Here is an 18,889-nt window from a genome sequence, read left to right on the forward strand (position 1 = left end):
GAACTAAGAAGAGAAAGAAGGCATTTTTAATCTACTATGAGTAAATTACAATCTAGTCAAACTTGGTAGTTGGTTCTTAACTACTTCAAGATGATCCTCACTTCCTTAGTATGACAATGTTGACCCAATTATTGTTTCTCTTTTGTTTGATTTTAGATGCAAGTATGTATTAGTTGGTAGGCAAAGGCCGCAAAGGCGTTTTGATTAGGCCTATCACAAGGAGTGGACCTGTTAACATAATATTAGCTAATGGACTTCATTGCTAATGGGCCAATTGTCTCTCTTGCTTATCACTAATCCAAGAACTTTATTATCTAGTACTAATTTCGCATTATGCTTCTGGTTTGATGAGTATGTTTACTAAGCTGGAATGAGAGTCGCAGAAATTATCAAATTAAGGAGTCGATCCTATCGGAGATTTTAATGAAGCGATCATTGTACGAACTAAACTCCTTGAGGGAGGTCCGGGGGTGGGTAGTCACTTCTTCCCACCCTGAGTTTTTTTTTTTTAATTGTTGAGGGGAATTTTAGAATCTTACTCAACATTGTATGTGAAAAGTGACATTAGAATAATAACTGATGCTGGATCATACATTATCTCAACATGAGCTTCAATTTGATTACTATTGTTTGATCGAACATATTTACTAATTCAGAAGAAGTATATAAAATATGAGATTATGAGAGTCGTTCTCATTTTTTGTGAATCTCTTCGTATACTAACATTTTAGAAATCAAAATATAGTAGGATTCGTGGTGAAGTTGGTAATCCTAACTTTTAGAACTAAAATTCCTTAAGAAGATTTTTACTTTTGAGTGATTTTTGATTTTCAAAAGTTACTCATTCTTATTTCGATTTTTTTTTTCAAATTTGAAGTTATATTCTGTACACAAAAAGTTGTATAAATGAGAAATAACACAAGAACTATTATCACACTTTAAAGTCTTCTCTCCTCCATTATTGCCATAACATGCGAGGAACCTCCAACACGAAACTTCAACCATTAACACTACAAGTACAATTAAGACAACCAAAATAGGTCGACAAGGTTCCTTTCTTTAGCTTCAAGAGGGTGACAATTCCAAATTATAGAAAGACCATAATCATCTCCAACTTTCCAGACCCCTAGGTTCACATCCTACACTCCTACAGCATCACAAGTCCCATCTATCTAACCCTAGCTAGCTTTCAAAACCCAACCACACAAATCTGCATGTAGGCGCGCATGTTACTTGTATCCAAGAATCCCAATCAAACATCTTGACTAAACCACCGGAAATTGAGTAATGCATGATCGGAGACACCGTATGACCCCAAGTGTCTGTTGCTACTTAAGTAGCAACAGTGGAACATGCACCCATATGGGGGTCTTTATAGGACCACGACCACCCCCTTTACATAAAAACTAAAGAGATCGTGATGATATTGCACCCCTTGTTCATAATCATACTTAACGATGCTCCCTCAGCCTCTGGTTCTCTTTTTTGACCAGCTTTTGGCGCTTAAATTGCGCCGGCGTGCTTTCTGGTAATAGCACAGGTGGGGCAGTTGGGGTCACTATGCTGTCAAGTGTATGTCACCGGAAAAAAGCTCACATGGAAGAAGCACAATTCGCTGTGATACGGCAAAATTATTAAGCAAAGAAACTATATGATAATTAAAAGGATAAAGATAAAGATCTACTTTGTAATGATGGATTGGTGCTAAAGCTTGATTTAGACTGGATTAAATCCAAATTACAAATCTGTATAATTCTGTTTGTTGGATCTAATGTATTATGTACAGTTGCAACTTGCAAGTGTCCAAATAACCAGTTAGATTCGCAATGTGTGATGTAATCCACTAAACTAGAGGCATTTGTTTGTGTTTGTGTTGTAAAGTGGCTTATCCATTTAAAAGGGTGCTTACCTAATCATAAAATTGAATATAGAACCAGCTAGGTATATAGTTGGTATTCACATTTTCAACTTTGTAGACTTTTATCCTATTATTTAACGACCAAAAAATTCTTCAATTTAGATCTACATGGATGACTTATTCTTGAAAAATAGTTACTGAATCATATAAGAATGATTGCATTTCACTTTTAGGTGATACAGTATACTTGTGTTTGCCTAAGCACGATGAATAATGTTTAAGTGAATTATTTAGATACCACTTGCATCACAGCTCAAGTGGCAACTGATGTGGTACAGTCACATCTTAATTAAATTCTATAATAGGTTGTGTTTTTTGTCAATACAAGTGCTTGATAGATGATCTAGAAATTTTTAATTTGACAGAAAGATAATTCATACAGAAAAACCACTTCTGATAGTTAAATTACATTACATTATAAATTACTAGAAAGAATACAAATACTCACATTCTCTCTTTTACAAACATCAAATCTAGATCATTACAAAATAGACGTTTGTTTTATCATTTAAATTACAGTAGAAACCGATTAGAAATATATTTTCTCTCTCTTCCGATCAATTTCAAAAAATTACTTTTAAATTTTATTTTTTTTCGATGACAAATTACTTTAAGATTTTGAGAACTGAATTTCTTGCTTTTGCACAAGTCTAGATTTCTGAATGATTTTAATATGGATATTTTGCAATTAAATAGAAGACCAAGAAAAACCCAAAGTTTATAGCGTCAAATGTGATGGCGATGATGCAGAGAGACAGGAAGGCACGTTATTGGTCCACGTGATAAGATCATAAGAGGAAGAGAAGGCATGTGAGGTGCTGACTCAGTTTTGCAGTGCATTGCGAAATATGCAGGCCAAGGACACTGGGGGGTAATACAAATCAAACCATGTTCCGAAACAGACAACTTGAATCTACAGCTCACCCCAAGTACCAAAATCCATCACTTTGAAACAGTGAAAAGACTACTCCGAAAGTTAAAAACCAAGGTAAAAAGAGGTATAAAAAATCATGTAAGCAATAATGCCTCGTATCTTTGTGACATGAGGATGATGGCATTTCCTTTTACAACGTTTCTTCTCTTTTCATAAAGCACAGAAGATTTTCATTCTCTATGAACAATGTAAGTCCATGGTACATGCTGATCATGATCTTAAATAGAACAGAAGAGGACTGCAAAAATGTGAAAAAACTATAGCCGAGTTTGATTTTCATTTCCACTAGAGATACAACAAATCATGTGGCGTAGCCAAGGTCCTAAAGACTCCTAACCAAACCATAGCCATTTAAGCAGAGCTCTCCTGTTTTGCAGCAAAGTCGTTCCATTCTATGCACCGTTCATTGTAGCATCGGCATGCACTACTGTGTTTCCGTCTTCTAGAATCTTGCCATTAACTTGAGTTCTTTGCCTCTGGAGACATATGACAGCAAGATTGTCAATGCTGGTCCAGACCAGATAATAGAATGATGATTTACACAGAAATGATAATATAATGAGATTACTATACCCGATCAGCGGGGTCTCCAGACATTCCATTCAATAGCTTGTGATTCTCTTCTTTAGTCTTGCTGTCCTTGTCCTTCGTGCTTAGTGGTAACAACAATGATGTAGCTGTCCGGTCAGGTAATTCTGCATCAACAACTCAGTCACTACCACTGCTCCAGAGGTGTAACCAAAAATATCAAGAAATTGAAAACGGAGACATCCTAACCTGCTAATTTCTTGTCGATAAAGAATACAACCAAATTCACAGTGTACCTGGAGAAACCATATTGTTCAGCCAAGAAGAGAATTCAGAAACAATTATTTTGTATGTTTAAAAACGTGCATGAACGTGAAGAATATAAAACTCTTGTTACCATGCAACAACAACATCAACTGTGTAATGTTTGCGGGATGCCACAATCAACAAACTCTGGATCACAACGAGCATCCAAGCCAACTGCTTTATAAATCTGCAATGATCACAATGAGTAACTGAGTGAGAAACTTAAAAATTGGGCAAAATCCAGATTGAATTTATATTCAATTCAACACAGACCAGTAAATGGTAACCCATATTTTACCTTTGTGTGCCATATTTCTGATAAGTGCGCACAAAGGTGAGACTAAAGATCATGTGTGATGAAAAAATCAAATCGCCACAGCCATATAGTACACCCCTCGGAACTGCATAAATAGGAAATGCAAATCAGGACAAAGTATAAGGCCCAATGCAACAAAAGACCTCAAGAAAATAAATTTACCGATCACAAGGGCCTCAAATACAGTCTCTGGAGGAGGCAACCTAGCAAGTCTAGAGCCCTGCATATTTAAGATATAGCCTGTCACTTAACTTAGTTCACATCATAGCATACGCTACATTTCATCAAGACCTTAACCAATAAACAATCAACCTACCTCACGACAATGGTAATTTGGACCAGGAAGCTGGGTGGAGTAGAATGTGAGGATTCGAAGAAACTGACAAGTCTGCAACAAACAGTAGCAACTATGAGAGAGGAAAAAAAAAAGATGTTGGGACTGTATGACAATATGTTCACCGCACAAATAAAAAGAAAAAAGAAATGATGTCTCATTTTCTCTATTCCAAACAGAACTTAACATACACAAACACAAAACAATAACAACACTGCCCAACTTATATTCATCAGTTCAAAAAGGTACGCCAAAAAAATTACATAAAGAAAAAAAAATCTAATAAGATTCCAAAAATCAAATGAACCAAAAGAACTACATCAACGTCATTAAGTTTCTCACCTATTTGCAAAATCAGGTACTAGGGTGAGAATAGTTACAAACCAAAATAAATCAAGCTCTCAAATTCTATTTATAGAGGAAAGTTGCCATTTCAACCAACATTCTCATAAATCACTATGGGTAAAATAAAAATCCAAAAGAAAAACATGAAATAGGATAGGCAGAAATGCAATAACCATCACTTACCACTAAAAATGCTAGAACCCTACACCATATTAGAACTGTGTATATCTTTTTGCTCTTGAAAATGAAAGGATGAAAAGTCCACTGCAACAGAACATGCACCACATTAGGAGAAATTATATAATGTAAACAGAACATGCACAAGTGAAACTAGCAAGACCACAATAGAAGAGGACAAATCAGATGAATGCTTAAATTAATCATTCAAAGAGAAAGACAGCAAGAACGTTGAAAAGGAAAAACAACCATAAAACTGAAAACAGCATGGCGGCAAATAATAAGCCAAGTTCAAGTGCTTCACTCTACAAAAGAGTCTTGTGTAAAACACCCCTAAACTTTGGATTTTTTGAAGGATTGAAAAAGAAAATAGTATATGAAGAAACTTTAAAGAGGAAAAAAATGAAATTTTTTATTATTCACGTTATGTGCAGATTAATTGAGTCGGTTAAGCATATTGACCATAAAACTTTAGGGCTACAAAACAGCTTTTCTCATATAGGAAGCTCTTTGAAAGAGAAAAGCAACAATTTAGTAGTCAATTCGGATGGTACATTAGACTTTATATTCAGGCCAGCTTAAAGAAACATACATCAAATTGATTGTCATTTGAAAATAAAAATCGATTTTCGGTCTATCTACAAGTCTACAACTACATCCCCCAGAGATTGAACAGAATACAGGCACATTACAATACGCTATAGAGATGAAAGCATCGCAAAGATGACATAATGAACCTTACCAAGACAAAGGATAAAAAGATGAAGGTGAACAGGGTTTCACTGATGTAAGCTCTCTCTTCCCCAAGCTCCTGCAAACACCAAAAAAAGTCAATACAACAAACCACACAAAATTGAATGTAAGACAGCATTTCCAAACAAAAGTTCACAAGGCACCAACCGGAAGAAGAAAGAAACCAGTATCCTGCAGTGTTGGCCCCGGACGATGTATGTAATGAACTCCTCGAGCTGCTAGACCATGTATGTACTGTAAACAACAAGAATTAGCCATATAAGACACACATATCAAATGAAGAAGACTCGGAGAATCACAAATGAACAACAGAATGACATTCAAAGCATCTCCTTCCAAATTACAAAGAGCTTAGCAGTCTCATGGACTGAACGCTACGCATCAAAAAAGTTTAGAAAACTAGAATCAGCTCCGAAATCCAAAACTCTCACCAGCCTTAACCGTAACCACCTGTTTAAACTGACACGAACTTTTTCTAATGCTCAAAAGCATGCATCTTCCTCAAAAGTTCAGAAAATGTGACAAATCATGACTCTGTAACTTTTACAACTTTCAAAATGATTTTCAATCCGAATCAACCAAGTAGGACCAGTGTTCATCCACGATCATAAACTAAATCCACAAAGAGCTTCGAAATTTCGAAACGAAAACAGCGATTGAATTCGAAAAATTCACCTGACCAACAAGGCCGGCAAGAAGATACTTCCAATTCGCGGCGAGGAGATTGATCTCGGTGACTACCTCAGCGCAAATCCTCTTCCAAAGCTTTCACAAATCAAAAACGACGAAATCAGTGACGAGTAACAAAAGCAGAAATTGATTATATGTTTTAAAATTTTGAAAAAGCTAATAAATGCTGGTGCAAAGCGGAAAAGTTCGAAACCAACCTTGGACGACTCGCGACCAATGTAAAGCGTCATCTTCTTCTTCTAAATCTTCTTGCAGTTATTATTATAGGTTCAACCACCACTTCCATATTACTTCACAGAGTCAACCTCATCCCGATCCCTCCAAAACGTCGTCGTCTCGGCGGTTGTGAAATGGATCAAACAAAACGAATCGGGAAAAGAGATCTAAACCGGAAAAACGAACCGGACGAAGGAGAAGAAGAAGAAGACCAGTCGCTGGTGCTGAGGGGCTCTGAATCGTTTCTATGAAATCGGGAAACGCTTTTGCGAAAAGTGGCTTTTGAAATTAGAGATTTTGATTCCTTTTAATTTTATGAATGGAGGGGCGGGTTTCGTCTCTCTCTCTCTCTCTCTCTCTCTCTCAGGGTCTGTCTAGTAGCGCTGGGGCCAGCACGCGAGTTCAACACGGGGGCGACAGTTGAGAGAGAGAACAAGAGGAGATGAACAAGAACGAAACCAAAATATAAAAAAATAAAATAAAAAACGATTCCAATTCAAACACTAACAAAGAAGTTATGGCTTAATAAACACAAAGGGATTTTAGAGAGAGAAAAAGTCCTTTTGAGAAAAGGACTTCTTTTTGCGTGTTATTGATTAATTAAAAAAATTAAAATTGAGGAAACGAGGCGAAAGGGCAGATATTCTGGTTCTGAGGGCGGCAATTTTGTATTACAGTTTTAGAGTGGGGGAGTGTGCGGACGCGGAAGAGGCGGTAAATCGTGACCGTCCGTCCGGCCACAGCCTGCTTTTGTTTTATTAATTAATTATCTTGGGGTTAATTCTGGGTTTAAGAAGCTGATTAATCATAGCTAATGAGTTATGGGGTTTTAATTACGTTGGTGTCCACGTTGTTAGTGGGAAAAGCGAAATGACGTCTTTGGTGCCGGGCGTTTGGGATACCGCGTCCGCTTACTGAGTTTCTAAAGTGTTCCTTTTTGTGAGTAATTACATATTTTACGGTTTGTAGTTACCAAAGGGGAGAAAATGATTGGGTTAAGTCATAAGAGGAATGAAACCTATTTTCGTGGAGTTGATTACTTTTATTTTCAAATCACAATGAAAATCATAGGTGTAAATAATTGTGATTCGAGTTTTTAGGCCTCAGACAAATGTTCATTTACCATGATGATTACTATTTGAGCTCTGTTCTCTTTTATTTTGATGCTTTATCCGGGTGGATGATGGTTGAAGATCAGCCTCATGAAAACTTCATGTAAACTTCTTTGCTGCTTTGCTTGTGGATATGATATTCTCGCTCAGTTGTTGATTTTGTCGTTTTTTCATATTTGGACTACTTTAATAAGCTTCAATCAACATGTGTAAAACGAACCATTATTTTGGGTTCGATAACATTATTTGTCTACATTTTTATGCTATTATATTTTAATCATTTGAGACTATTATTTCTCTTTTAAATTTTAATTGTATTATTAATATATTATTTATGGAATGTATTATTAATTACTAAGTTTGTCGCTTTATCAAAAAGAATATGAACTTAAGAAAATGCAAGAGTAACTTATTCCTAAAACTCTTTGGATGTTCTTCATTACTTTTGGGAAACTAAAAAGATCTGTAGAGTTGGATGAATGTGCGAGAATTATTACTCGGTGTGGTAATAATGGAGGAAGGAGGAACAAAAGCACGTGGGACGTACGTGCATGTAGGGGTTAATGATTGACGGTGGGGGTTAATTGTTATGTGTATGTGGTGGGGGTTAATTTTGATGTGCATAATACATTACATTACCACCGTCTGTCTCTCTGAATTTTTGTACTGCGCTACCCTCCAACGACTTTTTTTTACCATTTTGGTGTAAATTTCCGTACCTCTTGTGTATGATTAAACAGGTTCGATTCTCCAATCCAGGACAAAAAAAATTTCATTATATTTTTTCAATTTTAATTCGCATAGTTTGTAATTGGAAATTTGAAGAGTATAATAATGGATGAGGAGTTAATTGGTGGCTACCGGCTAGTAATGTAATCCACCTAAACATCATAAGATGCCATTAATAATGGAGCTATTGCCTACAATAAGGCTTATTTCCATTTGGCGAAAGAAAAAAAAATTTCTTCAGATTTGGCATTTCGTAAATGTTATGGGAAGTGTTGAGTTATTGATATTTTCAAGACTCACGTATTGTACTTCACTCAAAGTAAAAATGATATTTACTTCTTACTTGTATTTTTAATATTTTTATGATTTTACATGAGGTAAAGAAAATACGAGCTAAAAATAGGTCGAAACTACGGGTGACATACTATGACACTAAGTTTTGTGCAATAGTCTCACTGTTTGACAAGAGAATAGGCTATAAAAGGGAAAAACATGGTTACTTTTTTCTTATTATTGTTGTTTAAAAATTAACTTCATCGATATTTCCCTAATCATGAAAATGCATAAAATCTCATATGATTTACCCCTTTGAATAAGCATCTAAAGGGTAGTTTCGTCTATGACTTTGTCAACGGGAGGTAATGGTGCCACAAAATGGACTAGAAATTATAAAGGAGAAAGAATGAGTGAACGGTGGTGGGGAGGTCAAATACTCAGATGCAGAGGCCAACGACAATAACCAACGGCCAAGGCGGCTTCTTCCATTTGATAACGACTAGTCGTCGTCCTGCTACTTCTGCATCTTCCTTATTTCTATATATGCCAAAAATTCAAGATTTCCATATCTTCCTATGTTTCTGCATATTCAGATTCCAATTTCACTACGCATACGTGGCGTGTGTGATCGATGGATATGGCAACCATAATGTAGCATTAGTCGTTTGTATTTCGAATAATTCAAATTGGACTTAAACCACATCCACGAATCTTATCATGTACGTATTAAATTATAGATCTATCGATTGTCAACTATTTATAATAGGCTAATAGCTCATATAAATGACTAATGATTGTATGATTTTTTTTTTTTTTTTTGTGAAATGAGGGCTTGGTGCGGCTACCCTCCAGCCTTGATTAATGAAACTATGATTAATTAGTATGTAAATGAAATTCATATCAATCAACGATTTTGTAACTTGCTAATTTAGATTAAGCTGCTATGTATGTTTAAGAATCTCTAGGGTTTTTGGAAGGTTTGGAATGTGGTTGAAATGATCTTAAGGTCCCAACTAACTGGGACGACTGATGTTCTTGACTTCTTGTTCAATGGGCAAAGCTTGACTCCATTTGTTACTTGTATGCAAGGATACTTGTATGTCTAAAACTAGCAAGCCAACAAATTTGAAGGATCAACTTGACCTAATTAGGACCAGGGAAGAAGCCACTTTGTAATTATGCAACATGACCAGTCATTTTCTATCACCACCGAAAACAAATATCTGTTCTATGTAGTCTCTGCAAATCTACAATTGAGGAGAAAGAAAGAAAGCTTCTTCCATGGTAGACCTCTAAAAGATCCCATGGACCATGATATGGTCTTTCAAAAAGCTGTCCATGCATGTTCAAGGCCGCACTACACAATTTTGAAAAGTGTTATTTACATTGCATTTCACTATTCAGAAAGTCTCGATTTAACGAGTAAAATGTTATTTTGTTACTTTAAAGAGAAAACTGAAACTTTTTTTGAATAACATGATACAAACTAAAAAAATAACTTTTATTTTACCTGACGAGTACAAAATAAAATTACACGCTTAAAAAAAATTCAACAGATTTTCTAAATATGCTGCTTCATCCTTGAATCTTGAAGGGCCATTGTTGACTTTGGGTGTACGGAAGACTGATGTTTACAAAACAAAACTATATTTCTAATTTTCTTTGACCCATCTTCTTGACTTGTACAATTTGAGCAAGTTGAGCAACACTTGGTCAAAATATGCATTAAAAAAAAAAAAAATTGATTATATAGTACTACTCTTAAGGTCTTGATCAAACATGGCATGTGAATTTTGCATTACTCCTCACCCCCTCCATTTGTGTATAAAATAACAAGAAAATGGGTTGTCAAAGATGTGAAACTTGAGCTATTGAAACTTCCAAACAAAAACAAAGCAAAGTAGCAATATCTTATGCTATTCTTCTTCCAAGTACAGGAAGGAAAGTGATGGGCATTCACATTATTGTTATTTTCATCCCTAAGAAATCTTCTTACTAATTTTGGAATGTCTTTTGGAGCCAACAGCACCATTGGAGGTAACATGCAATCGTCCCCAGAAGTTTCTTGGAACCCATCTTTGTTTCCAGAACGAAAATGACATCTTTTCTGGAAGGTCCAAAAGATGGCCCATCTATTTGAGCAGGCCCATTTCAGATAAGCCCAAATAAATGAACTGTATCCTCTCAGGTCTCAAATGCCCCTCCTAGATTTCTTTCTTCTGGTTCTTTCTCTCAAAAGGCAGAAGCCTTTTCTCAGCCCTAACCCTAACCCTTATCCATAACTCATATTATACAATTCTGGGTTGTATTGCAAGAATACACATTCATCATGGCGCTTCATGGATCTAGTTTCTGCTTAAATGTGAGTTGTGCTTATGCTTTTCTTCTATATTGTATACTTCGTGTTGATCTGTATGATTCCCCAATTTGAAAAAGCTGGGTTGATATTGTTTAATTATGTTACCATTTGGCCCATTTCATGTATATTTAGCTGTAAAATGGCGTATGATTGATGCAAGAATGTTAATTTATGTTTTCTTTATCGTAAAGAAGTGTACTTTCGCTTCAATTTGATCAGATAGCTTGAGGTTTTGTGTAAAGCTTAAGGTCGTATGTGTTAAAGTTTTGAACTTTGAAAGAAACCCACTTTGTTTCTGCATTTCCATGTCAAAATTGATTGTTTGAAATCTCTTATATGTAATGGTTTTCATCAAAAATGAAAGAAACAGAAGCAAAGTGCGTGAATTTGCTTTAGAATTGACGATAATCCTAATAACGAAGGTTGGTGGAATTTGATACCGGAAGACATTATAGAATATGTGAACTATCCTACAAAGATTTTCATATGTAATGTTTGGGTTCTTTTAGGATTCGAAGAAAATCTTCGATTTCTTTTGCGTTCAATTTTCTCGTTTTGTATTCTCAGTTGAGGTTATTGAGACTGATGTTGACCTTATTTTTTAGGGAAATCTTTCTTTTAAGGAGTTTAACAGCTTGCCGTGTGCATGTTATAGTTCGGGGATGCTTCATCATCTGTCTTTACCATCGAGGAAATACAATTTAGTTGTAGCAAATACTCTTGAAAGAGGGCATAGATTTCAGTTTTTGCCTGGAGATGGTCGTCTCAAATTGCGAACTGAACAATCCAGTAAGTTTTTCTAGCCTTTCCACTATAATCTGTATGTTTATCACCGTTGTTAAGGTTTGACTCGTAATGGTTCCCCATGGTGTTATCATAGCTTCAAGTCCATTAACCTTCAGTGCAATCTAGCATCCAATTGAATACTTCTAATCCTGACTTTTTCCAGTGCAGCATCCTCTCTTCCCACCTCTGGTTTGCGATCGTTAAAACCATCCAGTGCGAAATGTGATGATTCAAAGGATAGCTCAGTTAGCGAAAATATCATATTGGATGCAGAAACCTTAACGCGGGATCTAGATATTGCCATTGCAGAGGAGAACTATGCTAAGGCAGCAGAAATTAGGGATAGACTAAGACTTCTGCGGGAGGATAGTATGACTTCTGTTTTAGCAGCAAATTCTCGATTTTACGAGTCATTCAGAATAGGGGATCTGGCTGCAATGCAATCTCTTTGGGCCAAACGGGATGAAGTCTGTTGTGTACACCCGGGTGCACGTGGGATATATGGTTATGAGGATGTTATGACTAGCTGGGACTACGTATGGGCGAACTATGAATTTCCACTACAGATTGAGCTGAAGGATGTAAACGCTAATGTTAGAGGGGATATGGGGTTTGTTTCTTGTGTGGAATTGGTCAAGACAAAAGGTAGCAGTTGGGGAGGACAGTTTGTAACAAATGTGTTCGAGAGGATTGATGGTCAATGGTTTATCTCTGTTCATCATGCTTCACCTATAGACTTGTGAAGTTTACAGACTATAGCACATATGTGATGTACGAGTTCCCTCTCAATTGCCATTTTTGTCCATGTTTGGTTGGCGATTTGTGAACCTTTATGTACTATTCTTTACCGTATATGAATTGCAGATTATCAATTTTACATTTTCAGTTCTGTTCTATAATAGTGGATGGTACAAGCACTGATAATATCAAATTAATCACAGGGCTACCAGTCTACCCCAAAAAAAAAAGGTGCAAGTTTACAGAAAATAAGAGGTGCATGCAACTAACAAGGATGGAGAATTTTGCTATCATGAGTGAAACGCCCCTTGCATAAAGCATATTTACATAATTTTCCAAAAATGTTGAAAGTTTCCGAGTTTTCTATTGAACGACAATTTTTCCTTTACAGATGGTAATATCGGTACAGTGGTACAACCAGAACAGAATCACAATGGTCATACTCATTTTCTGCAACAGGTACTCTTGTTAAAGTCTCCCTAAACAATTTCAGCAGATTCACACAACGATGGCTTGTGTTCACTATGAGACCGAGGAGTTCTTCTACTGCTTCCTCGTTTATTTCAAGCCCATTGATGGTTGGACTTGAAAAACAGAATGGCTTCCCTTGCACAAAACTAGACTCTCCCAACAGGGGAGTGAGGTGGATTTTGAGCATACTTTGATGGCGTGGTCACCTGGATTCCACTATTTCCATTCAAAGTCGCCTCCTGAGAAACTTTTGCTTCGGACATATCTGATGGCTTCTGGCTGCTAAATATGACAACACAGATGAACAATGCTTGCAACAAAGAAATTGACGTATTGAATTCGATTGAGTAGGTTCCATCCTTCCCTGGTTCCAATCTGAAGACTGCCCTGTTTTCCTGAGCTTCCCCCTGAAATGAAGTACATAGACCAACATGTAAATCGGTTATAATAGCATTACTTATTGTGCAGGTAGACAGTGCTTAGCTGAAAACAAAAGAGTAGTACCTCGGCGAAAAGTTCAAAATGATCCGAACTAGGAGAAGCTGTGGTTGTCTTGGAATTCTGACGGCACTTGTTCTGGTTTGAGAGAACACGCAATTTACAACCAACATCCCAACCTCCACAATCACAAGATCCACCAGATTTCCAACGGGCAATTAATGGCGAAGGCTCTCCTTTGTTTGGTGAGCTATGGACGCCGCCTGGAAGTATGACTATACTACTGTCTTCCCAGTTGCAAGACAATCCGTGCTCTGGTGAACACTTGGTGCTGCCCTTCTCCATAGTTTCCTCATTGCTCAGATCTTTGCTAGGTATCGTGACAACAGCAGCGGCAAGCTCCCTATTTAGCATGAATTGTGGTGCTTCTTGATTTGCCTGCTGTCTTAGCTCCATACCAAACAAAACAGACTCTCTTATTATATGTTTGCAGAAGTTCTGCCCATTAACATCAGACAAATCAGAGGTTGAAACCTTCATTTGACCAACAACATTGTATGCATAGCCACAACTTTTGCTTTTACTTCCTTGACTCATCCAGCCAACTTTTCTCTTGATTTCATTCACACAGTAAAATGTAAAGTTCTGGCCAAAATCATCCTTCTCAGATGAATTTTTCATGGTTGCCACAAAACAGTTGCTGCTCCTGTCAACCAAAAATTTAAACAAAGGAAGTCCATTCTTCATCGTTAACTGCAACAATGCTTGGACAGATGATGCCTCACGCTTCTCTTTTTGTAACGACTCACTGACATTAATTGACCTAGGGACGAAGGTATTAAGATTTGCTTTCATAGCCTTAACAGCTTCAGCAGAATGGAGTGGATTTGCCCCCTTGTGCTTCAGTATTGGGTCTAGCAACCTTCTCAATGGGCTAGACCTAGCTCTGTTATGACTACTTGTTTTCTCTCCCTTTGGATTATCTGAACAATCAGAAGTTTCGGGTCTCACAGGGCCTGACTTGACAGTCATATATGTGGAACTTGACTCTGGTACAGCTGCATTTTCCTTGAAACTGAAACTTCTACCAAGCCGCCCCAAGCTGAAGCTAAATCGGCGATTGGGTGATGGATGTCTGCCTTTTCTAGTTGACAGTTCAACATCTTCTTGATCCAATGTTTTGGATATATCGAAACTTGAACTGGTAAGCCTTTTCCCTGCAGAAGGCAGTGGGCATGAATGTGGAACTTCAGAATATTGTTCTTCAAAGTCCATCTCGCTGGTAGAAAAGTCACCTGAGAAGCTAATCTTATTGGCTTCTGCCAAATGCACATCACAGGATGCTCTTGGTTTTGAAAGCTGGAGTACTTTTGGAGAGCTACTTTGGGGAAATGCCTTTGGTGGAAGGAGAACAATGTTATTCTCTTCAACAGGACAAGGCTGATGAGCTAGATTTCTATCTAACTTTGGCAACTCTTCCACACTTTTCTCAGTTTTGTCATCGCAAGCAATCGTCTTTCCCTTTGAACTGAGTAAGACGTCATAACTTTGAGATTTTGAAGAATGAGATCCTGTTTCTGAAATGATCGTTTCATCAATATTCTTTCTCTTGATATCTGACTCTTGCAACTCCTTTGTCTTCTTGGCCTGACTGTCACAACTGCTCAAATCTTCCTTTTGACCGAATGAGACTCCATAACTTTTCGAACCTGGTGCAGCTTCCCTTACTGAACTGATCCTCTGAGCTGAACTCTTTCCCTTTCCCTTATCAAGCATTATATCGGAGTGATTTCTACCAAAAGACCTGTTGGGGAAGGGTATCTTCTTCTGCCCATTAATGCCATTCTTTGAAGGGGTTTCACAGTCTTGGAAGCGCACAACACTCTGAGCAGAAGGTTTGACACCCTGAGCAAGGACATCCTTTTGAGATGACTTGAGACTAGAACAGCGTGGAGACTGTTGATCAGGACGTGACGCAGGTCGAACAAGACCAGACGATATAGATGCTGCAGCAATATTTTCCAAAGGTGTATTATGGCTACCTTTTCCTGGGGAATGCTTCTGCTTATGCTTCCATTTTTCTAGCCGAGACCAATCTAGAACTCCAAAATTCAAAACCTTTTCTGGCAGTTTTTCCCCTCTCTCAGGATGCTGAAGATAACCAGGCAAGTTTGACATGTGCCTTACAAGCTCATCAACTTTGGCAGCTTTCTCCTTCCTACTCTGCCTATTCAGATTTCCCAAAGATTTTTCTTGGACCAAGACACTATCAGTTCCATCTTGTCTGGCTTTGTGATGAGCATCATTTCCTGCCGAACCAACACCAGCTCTCACTTTCACCTTTTCTTGATGCTTTGTTCTCCGATTCGCTTGGGGGTGCACAATAGTGTCCTCTGCGGTAATCTTGTTCTGCTGTTTTGAGCTATTTTTAAGCTCTAAAACGGACCCCATATCCTCAGCAGGTTCTACAAACTGATTTTGTGGACTTTACATCAGCTTGCATTGTAGCTCTGGAGCTCCACAAGCAGCCAGCCCGTAATCATAATCTGCTCTATCAATTCGCACTCTTCCGCAACCTCAAATTCTGGCAAACAAATATAACATAACTGTGAGGATACGAGATTCAAAGCAGAAGAATCCAAATGCAGATAGTAGTTATATGATGCAACATTCCAATTAGGGATCCCTCATGAAAAACGAAGAGGATGCAGATAGTAGTTAGCTACCGAAGTTCATGTGAATCTCGCTCCAAACAAACGCAACAGTCAAAGATTACACACAAGATCAACCACAAAAATCAAATACAACGCAAGAAACTCATAGATCTAAGCAAAACTCATACCAAACAAGCAATCACACACCAGAAAGAAGAAGAAAAAATCCCCAATCTTTATGTTTTGTTTGGTTCAACAGAAAACAAAGGAGTCTAAACGCATAAGAATCAACCTAAAAGCCTCAAACTTTCCAATCATCAACCCCTCACAAACAAACACCATACATTTTTCAAGAAAATCAACTCTCGTCTTCCATTTCAAGAAAATCAACTCTCGTCTTTCATTTATACTCAGACTAATTTCTTAGCTACCAAACAGAGCACAAATAAAACGAAACTGCGGTAGGGATTTCACGCCTACCTCGAAGCTTCTGGGACCGAGAGAAAAGAGCAAGTTCTCTCTCTAACGATGGAGGAATCGCATTCTCTTGGATTGCGAAATAGATCCGAAACGTAACAATCCAGCGTGGTGATTGGTGGCCGAAGCAACGTAAACTACAAGCAAAGCAAGGAATTTTTACCGCCAAAAAAAAAAAAAAAAACCGCCCGCGTTTTTAACCAGCCGTTCTCGAAATCCGCGTCCCGAAACTGCGTCGTTTTCTTTCGCTTTCGCCGGAGCCGGTGGACCGGAAAACGAAGCACCAGAGAGAGGTTCAGAGAATGGAGACAATCTTCAACGCCACTGTCACTGAGCTCTTGTTGACTGCTCAGACTGAGAAAAAGAAAGAGAGAGAGAGAGAGAGAATGGCGTTTTCGGTTTTGATCGGACGGTGGAGAGAAAAAAGCGGGGTAGGGAGGGAAGGGCTAGATGGCGTCACATCAAGGTAGGGGGAGGTGGGATGGTGGGCCCCTCCAAGAAGACTTCGTTCCTTTTCACTGATCCCGACGGGGGTTGTGGGGCCCGGGGGGTTCCCACATGTCTGACGTCAGCGGACTCTGTGATTGGAGTGTGGGGGGATTTTAGCTTTAGGCGCCCCCTGCGCTGGGCTATTTAGGGTTGGATAAGGATTCTTTTTCGTTTTCGGTTTTGTTTTATTTGGACTTATAGGAGCTCTCCAAAATTGACTTCATATTTTGTCACTTTTTTTTTTTTTTTTTTTTTGTTGAAGAGGGGTAGAAGCCCCCATCAGATGTTATTATTGATGGAATTACTATACCGCGAGGGGGACATGGTGCCTATACCTCGAGTATAATTGCATACATCTTCAAGAAGAACATCCTCAATAATAGAGGGAGTCTCCCCAATCCAAACATCGTCAAAATAGGATAAACTAGCAAAGTGTGCTAAACGATGAGCCACACTATTTGCTTCACGATATACATGTCGAATTTGAACAAAATCAAAAGCACTCATATACTCTTTGCAATCATCTACAATTCGACCTACCTCGGAGTAGTCCTCATTAGGATTGACCAACGCACTAACTAGCACTGCACAATCTGTTTCCAATTCAACCTCAGACCACCCCTCATGTATGGCTAACAAGAGCCCAGCACGGACCCCTTTGTCTTTTGTAAATTCTGGTTTCTATTCTTTTTTGATTTCTTCTAGTTAAAAGAGAAATTTTAAATACATATTTCTAACTATTTAATATACACACTTTTATTTTTAAATTTTTTTAACACCTTTTTATCCTTCCAATAAGGTTGAAAATCATGGAAAAAAAAAACTCTATAAAAGATCCAAATATGAGGATATGGTGGTAGTTTCTGACCTTTTTGTGAACAGTTCAATGATTTTAACCTCTAGATGGAAAAATATAAAACAAGAAGAATAAGACTGAAGAATTATATCAACATACAGGCAACTAAAATCCACAAATAAAGGAAGATCAATGAGAAATAAGAAACATAGTGGACAACTAGTACACTTGGGGGTTTTTGCCAACAAGTTTTTCTTTCTTTTGGCAAATCAGTTATGAGGACTTGAATATATATCAGCACAACTTCTATATATCATCCTAAGATTAACTGTACATAACTCTAAAGAATATCTTTAGCAGACTCTATTTTGACTCATTAGCTATTTTAGAGAGCATGTTTAGTTTTTTTTATCTATTTTAGTAGCTCCACCAGACTCCTAAGTGGCTCTCCATTATAATTTTTAGTTATCTTGCCCCTAAATATAGAGAGTAAGATGAGGTTGTCAATAATTTAAAGGGAAAATTACTGGTCCCCCCCTTTAACTTTTGGTGCGTCGACAGTTCAGTCCCTGTTATTCCAATTTTAACAGATAACTCCCCAAACATTCAAATTTCACACAATTTGATCCAAAATTACCATTTTACCCCTCACTTATTTTTTTTTGTTTTTTTGTTTTTATTCTTCTCTCTCTCTTTTATACATATGTATATATATATGTGTGTGTGTGTGTGTGTGTATATTTTTTTTATTCTTCTCTCTCTCTTTATTTATATATATATATATATATGTCTGTGTGTGTGTGTGTGTGTGAGTATATATGTATGTATGTATGTATGTATGTATGTATATGTGTGTGTGTGTATATTTTTATTCTTCTCTCTCTCTTTTTATATATATTTATATGTATATATGTGTGTGTGTACATATACATATATATATATATATATGTATGTATGTATGTATATATATATATATATATATATATATATATATATATATATATATATATATATATATATATCTAATGTGTTTATGTATTTGGTAAG

The 18,889-nt window shown here is 37.2% G+C and overlaps 3 protein-coding genes across 8 annotated transcripts; 1 reads left to right on the forward strand and 2 right to left on the reverse strand.

Annotated features, from left to right (window-relative positions):
* Window positions 1–2,931: 2,931 nt before the first annotated feature.
* On the reverse strand, window positions 2,932–7,015 carry LOC133720797 (phosphatidylinositol:ceramide inositolphosphotransferase 2-like). Its single transcript, XM_062147272.1, has 12 exons — window positions 6,499–7,015; window positions 6,287–6,376; window positions 5,759–5,845; window positions 5,601–5,669; window positions 4,865–4,945; window positions 4,319–4,390; window positions 4,165–4,222; window positions 3,985–4,087; window positions 3,778–3,873; window positions 3,630–3,676; window positions 3,426–3,547; window positions 2,932–3,328 (listed from the first exon to the last, which is right to left on the reverse strand). Exons 1-12 carry the CDS (start codon window positions 6,529–6,531, stop codon window positions 3,245–3,247), a joined length of 942 nt encoding a protein of 313 aa, XP_062003256.1. The 5' UTR covers window positions 6,532–7,015; the 3' UTR covers window positions 2,932–3,244.
* A 3,665-nt stretch (window positions 7,016–10,680) lies between these two features.
* Window positions 10,681–12,664, forward strand: LOC133720798 (uncharacterized). Of its 2 annotated transcripts, none has more exons than XM_062147274.1 (3): window positions 10,681–10,996; window positions 11,649–11,782; window positions 11,948–12,664. In XM_062147274.1, exons 2-3 carry the CDS (start codon window positions 11,656–11,658, stop codon window positions 12,520–12,522), a joined length of 702 nt encoding a protein of 233 aa, XP_062003258.1. In that variant the 5' UTR covers window positions 10,681–10,996; window positions 11,649–11,655; the 3' UTR covers window positions 12,523–12,664. The 2 variants fall into 2 exon arrangements, with proteins under 2 accessions (XP_062003258.1, XP_062003257.1); XM_062147273.1 differs by having other exon boundaries at window positions 10,687–10,996; window positions 11,599–11,782.
* A 195-nt stretch (window positions 12,665–12,859) lies between these two features.
* LOC133720795 (uncharacterized) lies at window positions 12,860–16,937 on the reverse strand. 5 transcript variants are annotated; one of them, XM_062147267.1, is made up of 3 exons: window positions 16,561–16,937; window positions 13,493–16,010; window positions 12,860–13,395 (listed from the first exon to the last, which is right to left on the reverse strand). In XM_062147267.1, the coding sequence occupies exons 2-3, from the start codon at window positions 15,875–15,877 to the stop codon at window positions 13,135–13,137; spliced, it is 2,646 nt and encodes an 881-aa protein (XP_062003251.1). In that variant the 5' UTR covers window positions 15,878–16,010; window positions 16,561–16,937; the 3' UTR covers window positions 12,860–13,134. The 5 variants fall into 5 exon arrangements, with proteins under 5 accessions (XP_062003251.1, XP_062003255.1, XP_062003252.1 ...); XM_062147271.1 differs by lacking the exon at window positions 16,561–16,937 and adding an exon at window positions 16,425–16,536; XM_062147268.1 differs by lacking the exon at window positions 16,561–16,937 and adding an exon at window positions 16,373–16,509.
* Window positions 16,938–18,889: the final 1,952 nt, after the last annotated feature.

Source organism: Rosa rugosa, chromosome 7 (assembly GCF_958449725.1).
Source record: "Rosa rugosa chromosome 7, drRosRugo1.1, whole genome shotgun sequence".
In the NCBI taxonomy this organism is placed as follows: Eukaryota; Viridiplantae; Streptophyta; class Magnoliopsida; order Rosales; family Rosaceae; genus Rosa; species Rosa rugosa.

Excerpts from the sequence above, each read along its gene's own strand:
- LOC133720795 (XM_062147267.1), bottom strand. The coding sequence starts at position 15,877 with ATGGGGTCCGTTTTAGAGCTTAAAAATAGCTCAAAACAGCAGAACAAG. Across the intron at positions 13,396-13,492 it reads ATTTTGAACTTTTCGCCGAG|GGGGAAGCTCAGGAAAACAG; the intron begins GTACTACTCTTT and ends ACTTCATTTCAG.
- LOC133720798 (XM_062147273.1), top strand. The coding sequence starts at position 10,964 with ATGGCGCTTCATGGATCTAGTTTCTGCTTAAAT. Across the intron at positions 10,997-11,598 it reads GATCTAGTTTCTGCTTAAAT|GGAAATCTTTCTTTTAAGGA; the intron begins GTGAGTTGTGCT and ends CTTATTTTTTAG. Across the intron at positions 11,783-11,947 it reads ATTGCGAACTGAACAATCCA|CATCCTCTCTTCCCACCTCT; the intron begins GTAAGTTTTTCT and ends TTTCCAGTGCAG.
- LOC133720797 (XM_062147272.1), bottom strand. The coding sequence starts at position 6,531 with ATGACGCTTTACATTGGTCGCGAGTCGTCCAAG. Across the intron at positions 6,377-6,498 it reads TTGGTCGCGAGTCGTCCAAG|CTTTGGAAGAGGATTTGCGC; the intron begins GTTGGTTTCGAA and ends GATTTGTGAAAG. Across the intron at positions 4,946-5,600 it reads TCTTTTTATCCTTTGTCTTG|TGGACTTTTCATCCTTTCAT; the intron begins GTAAGGTTCATT and ends GTTCTGTTGCAG.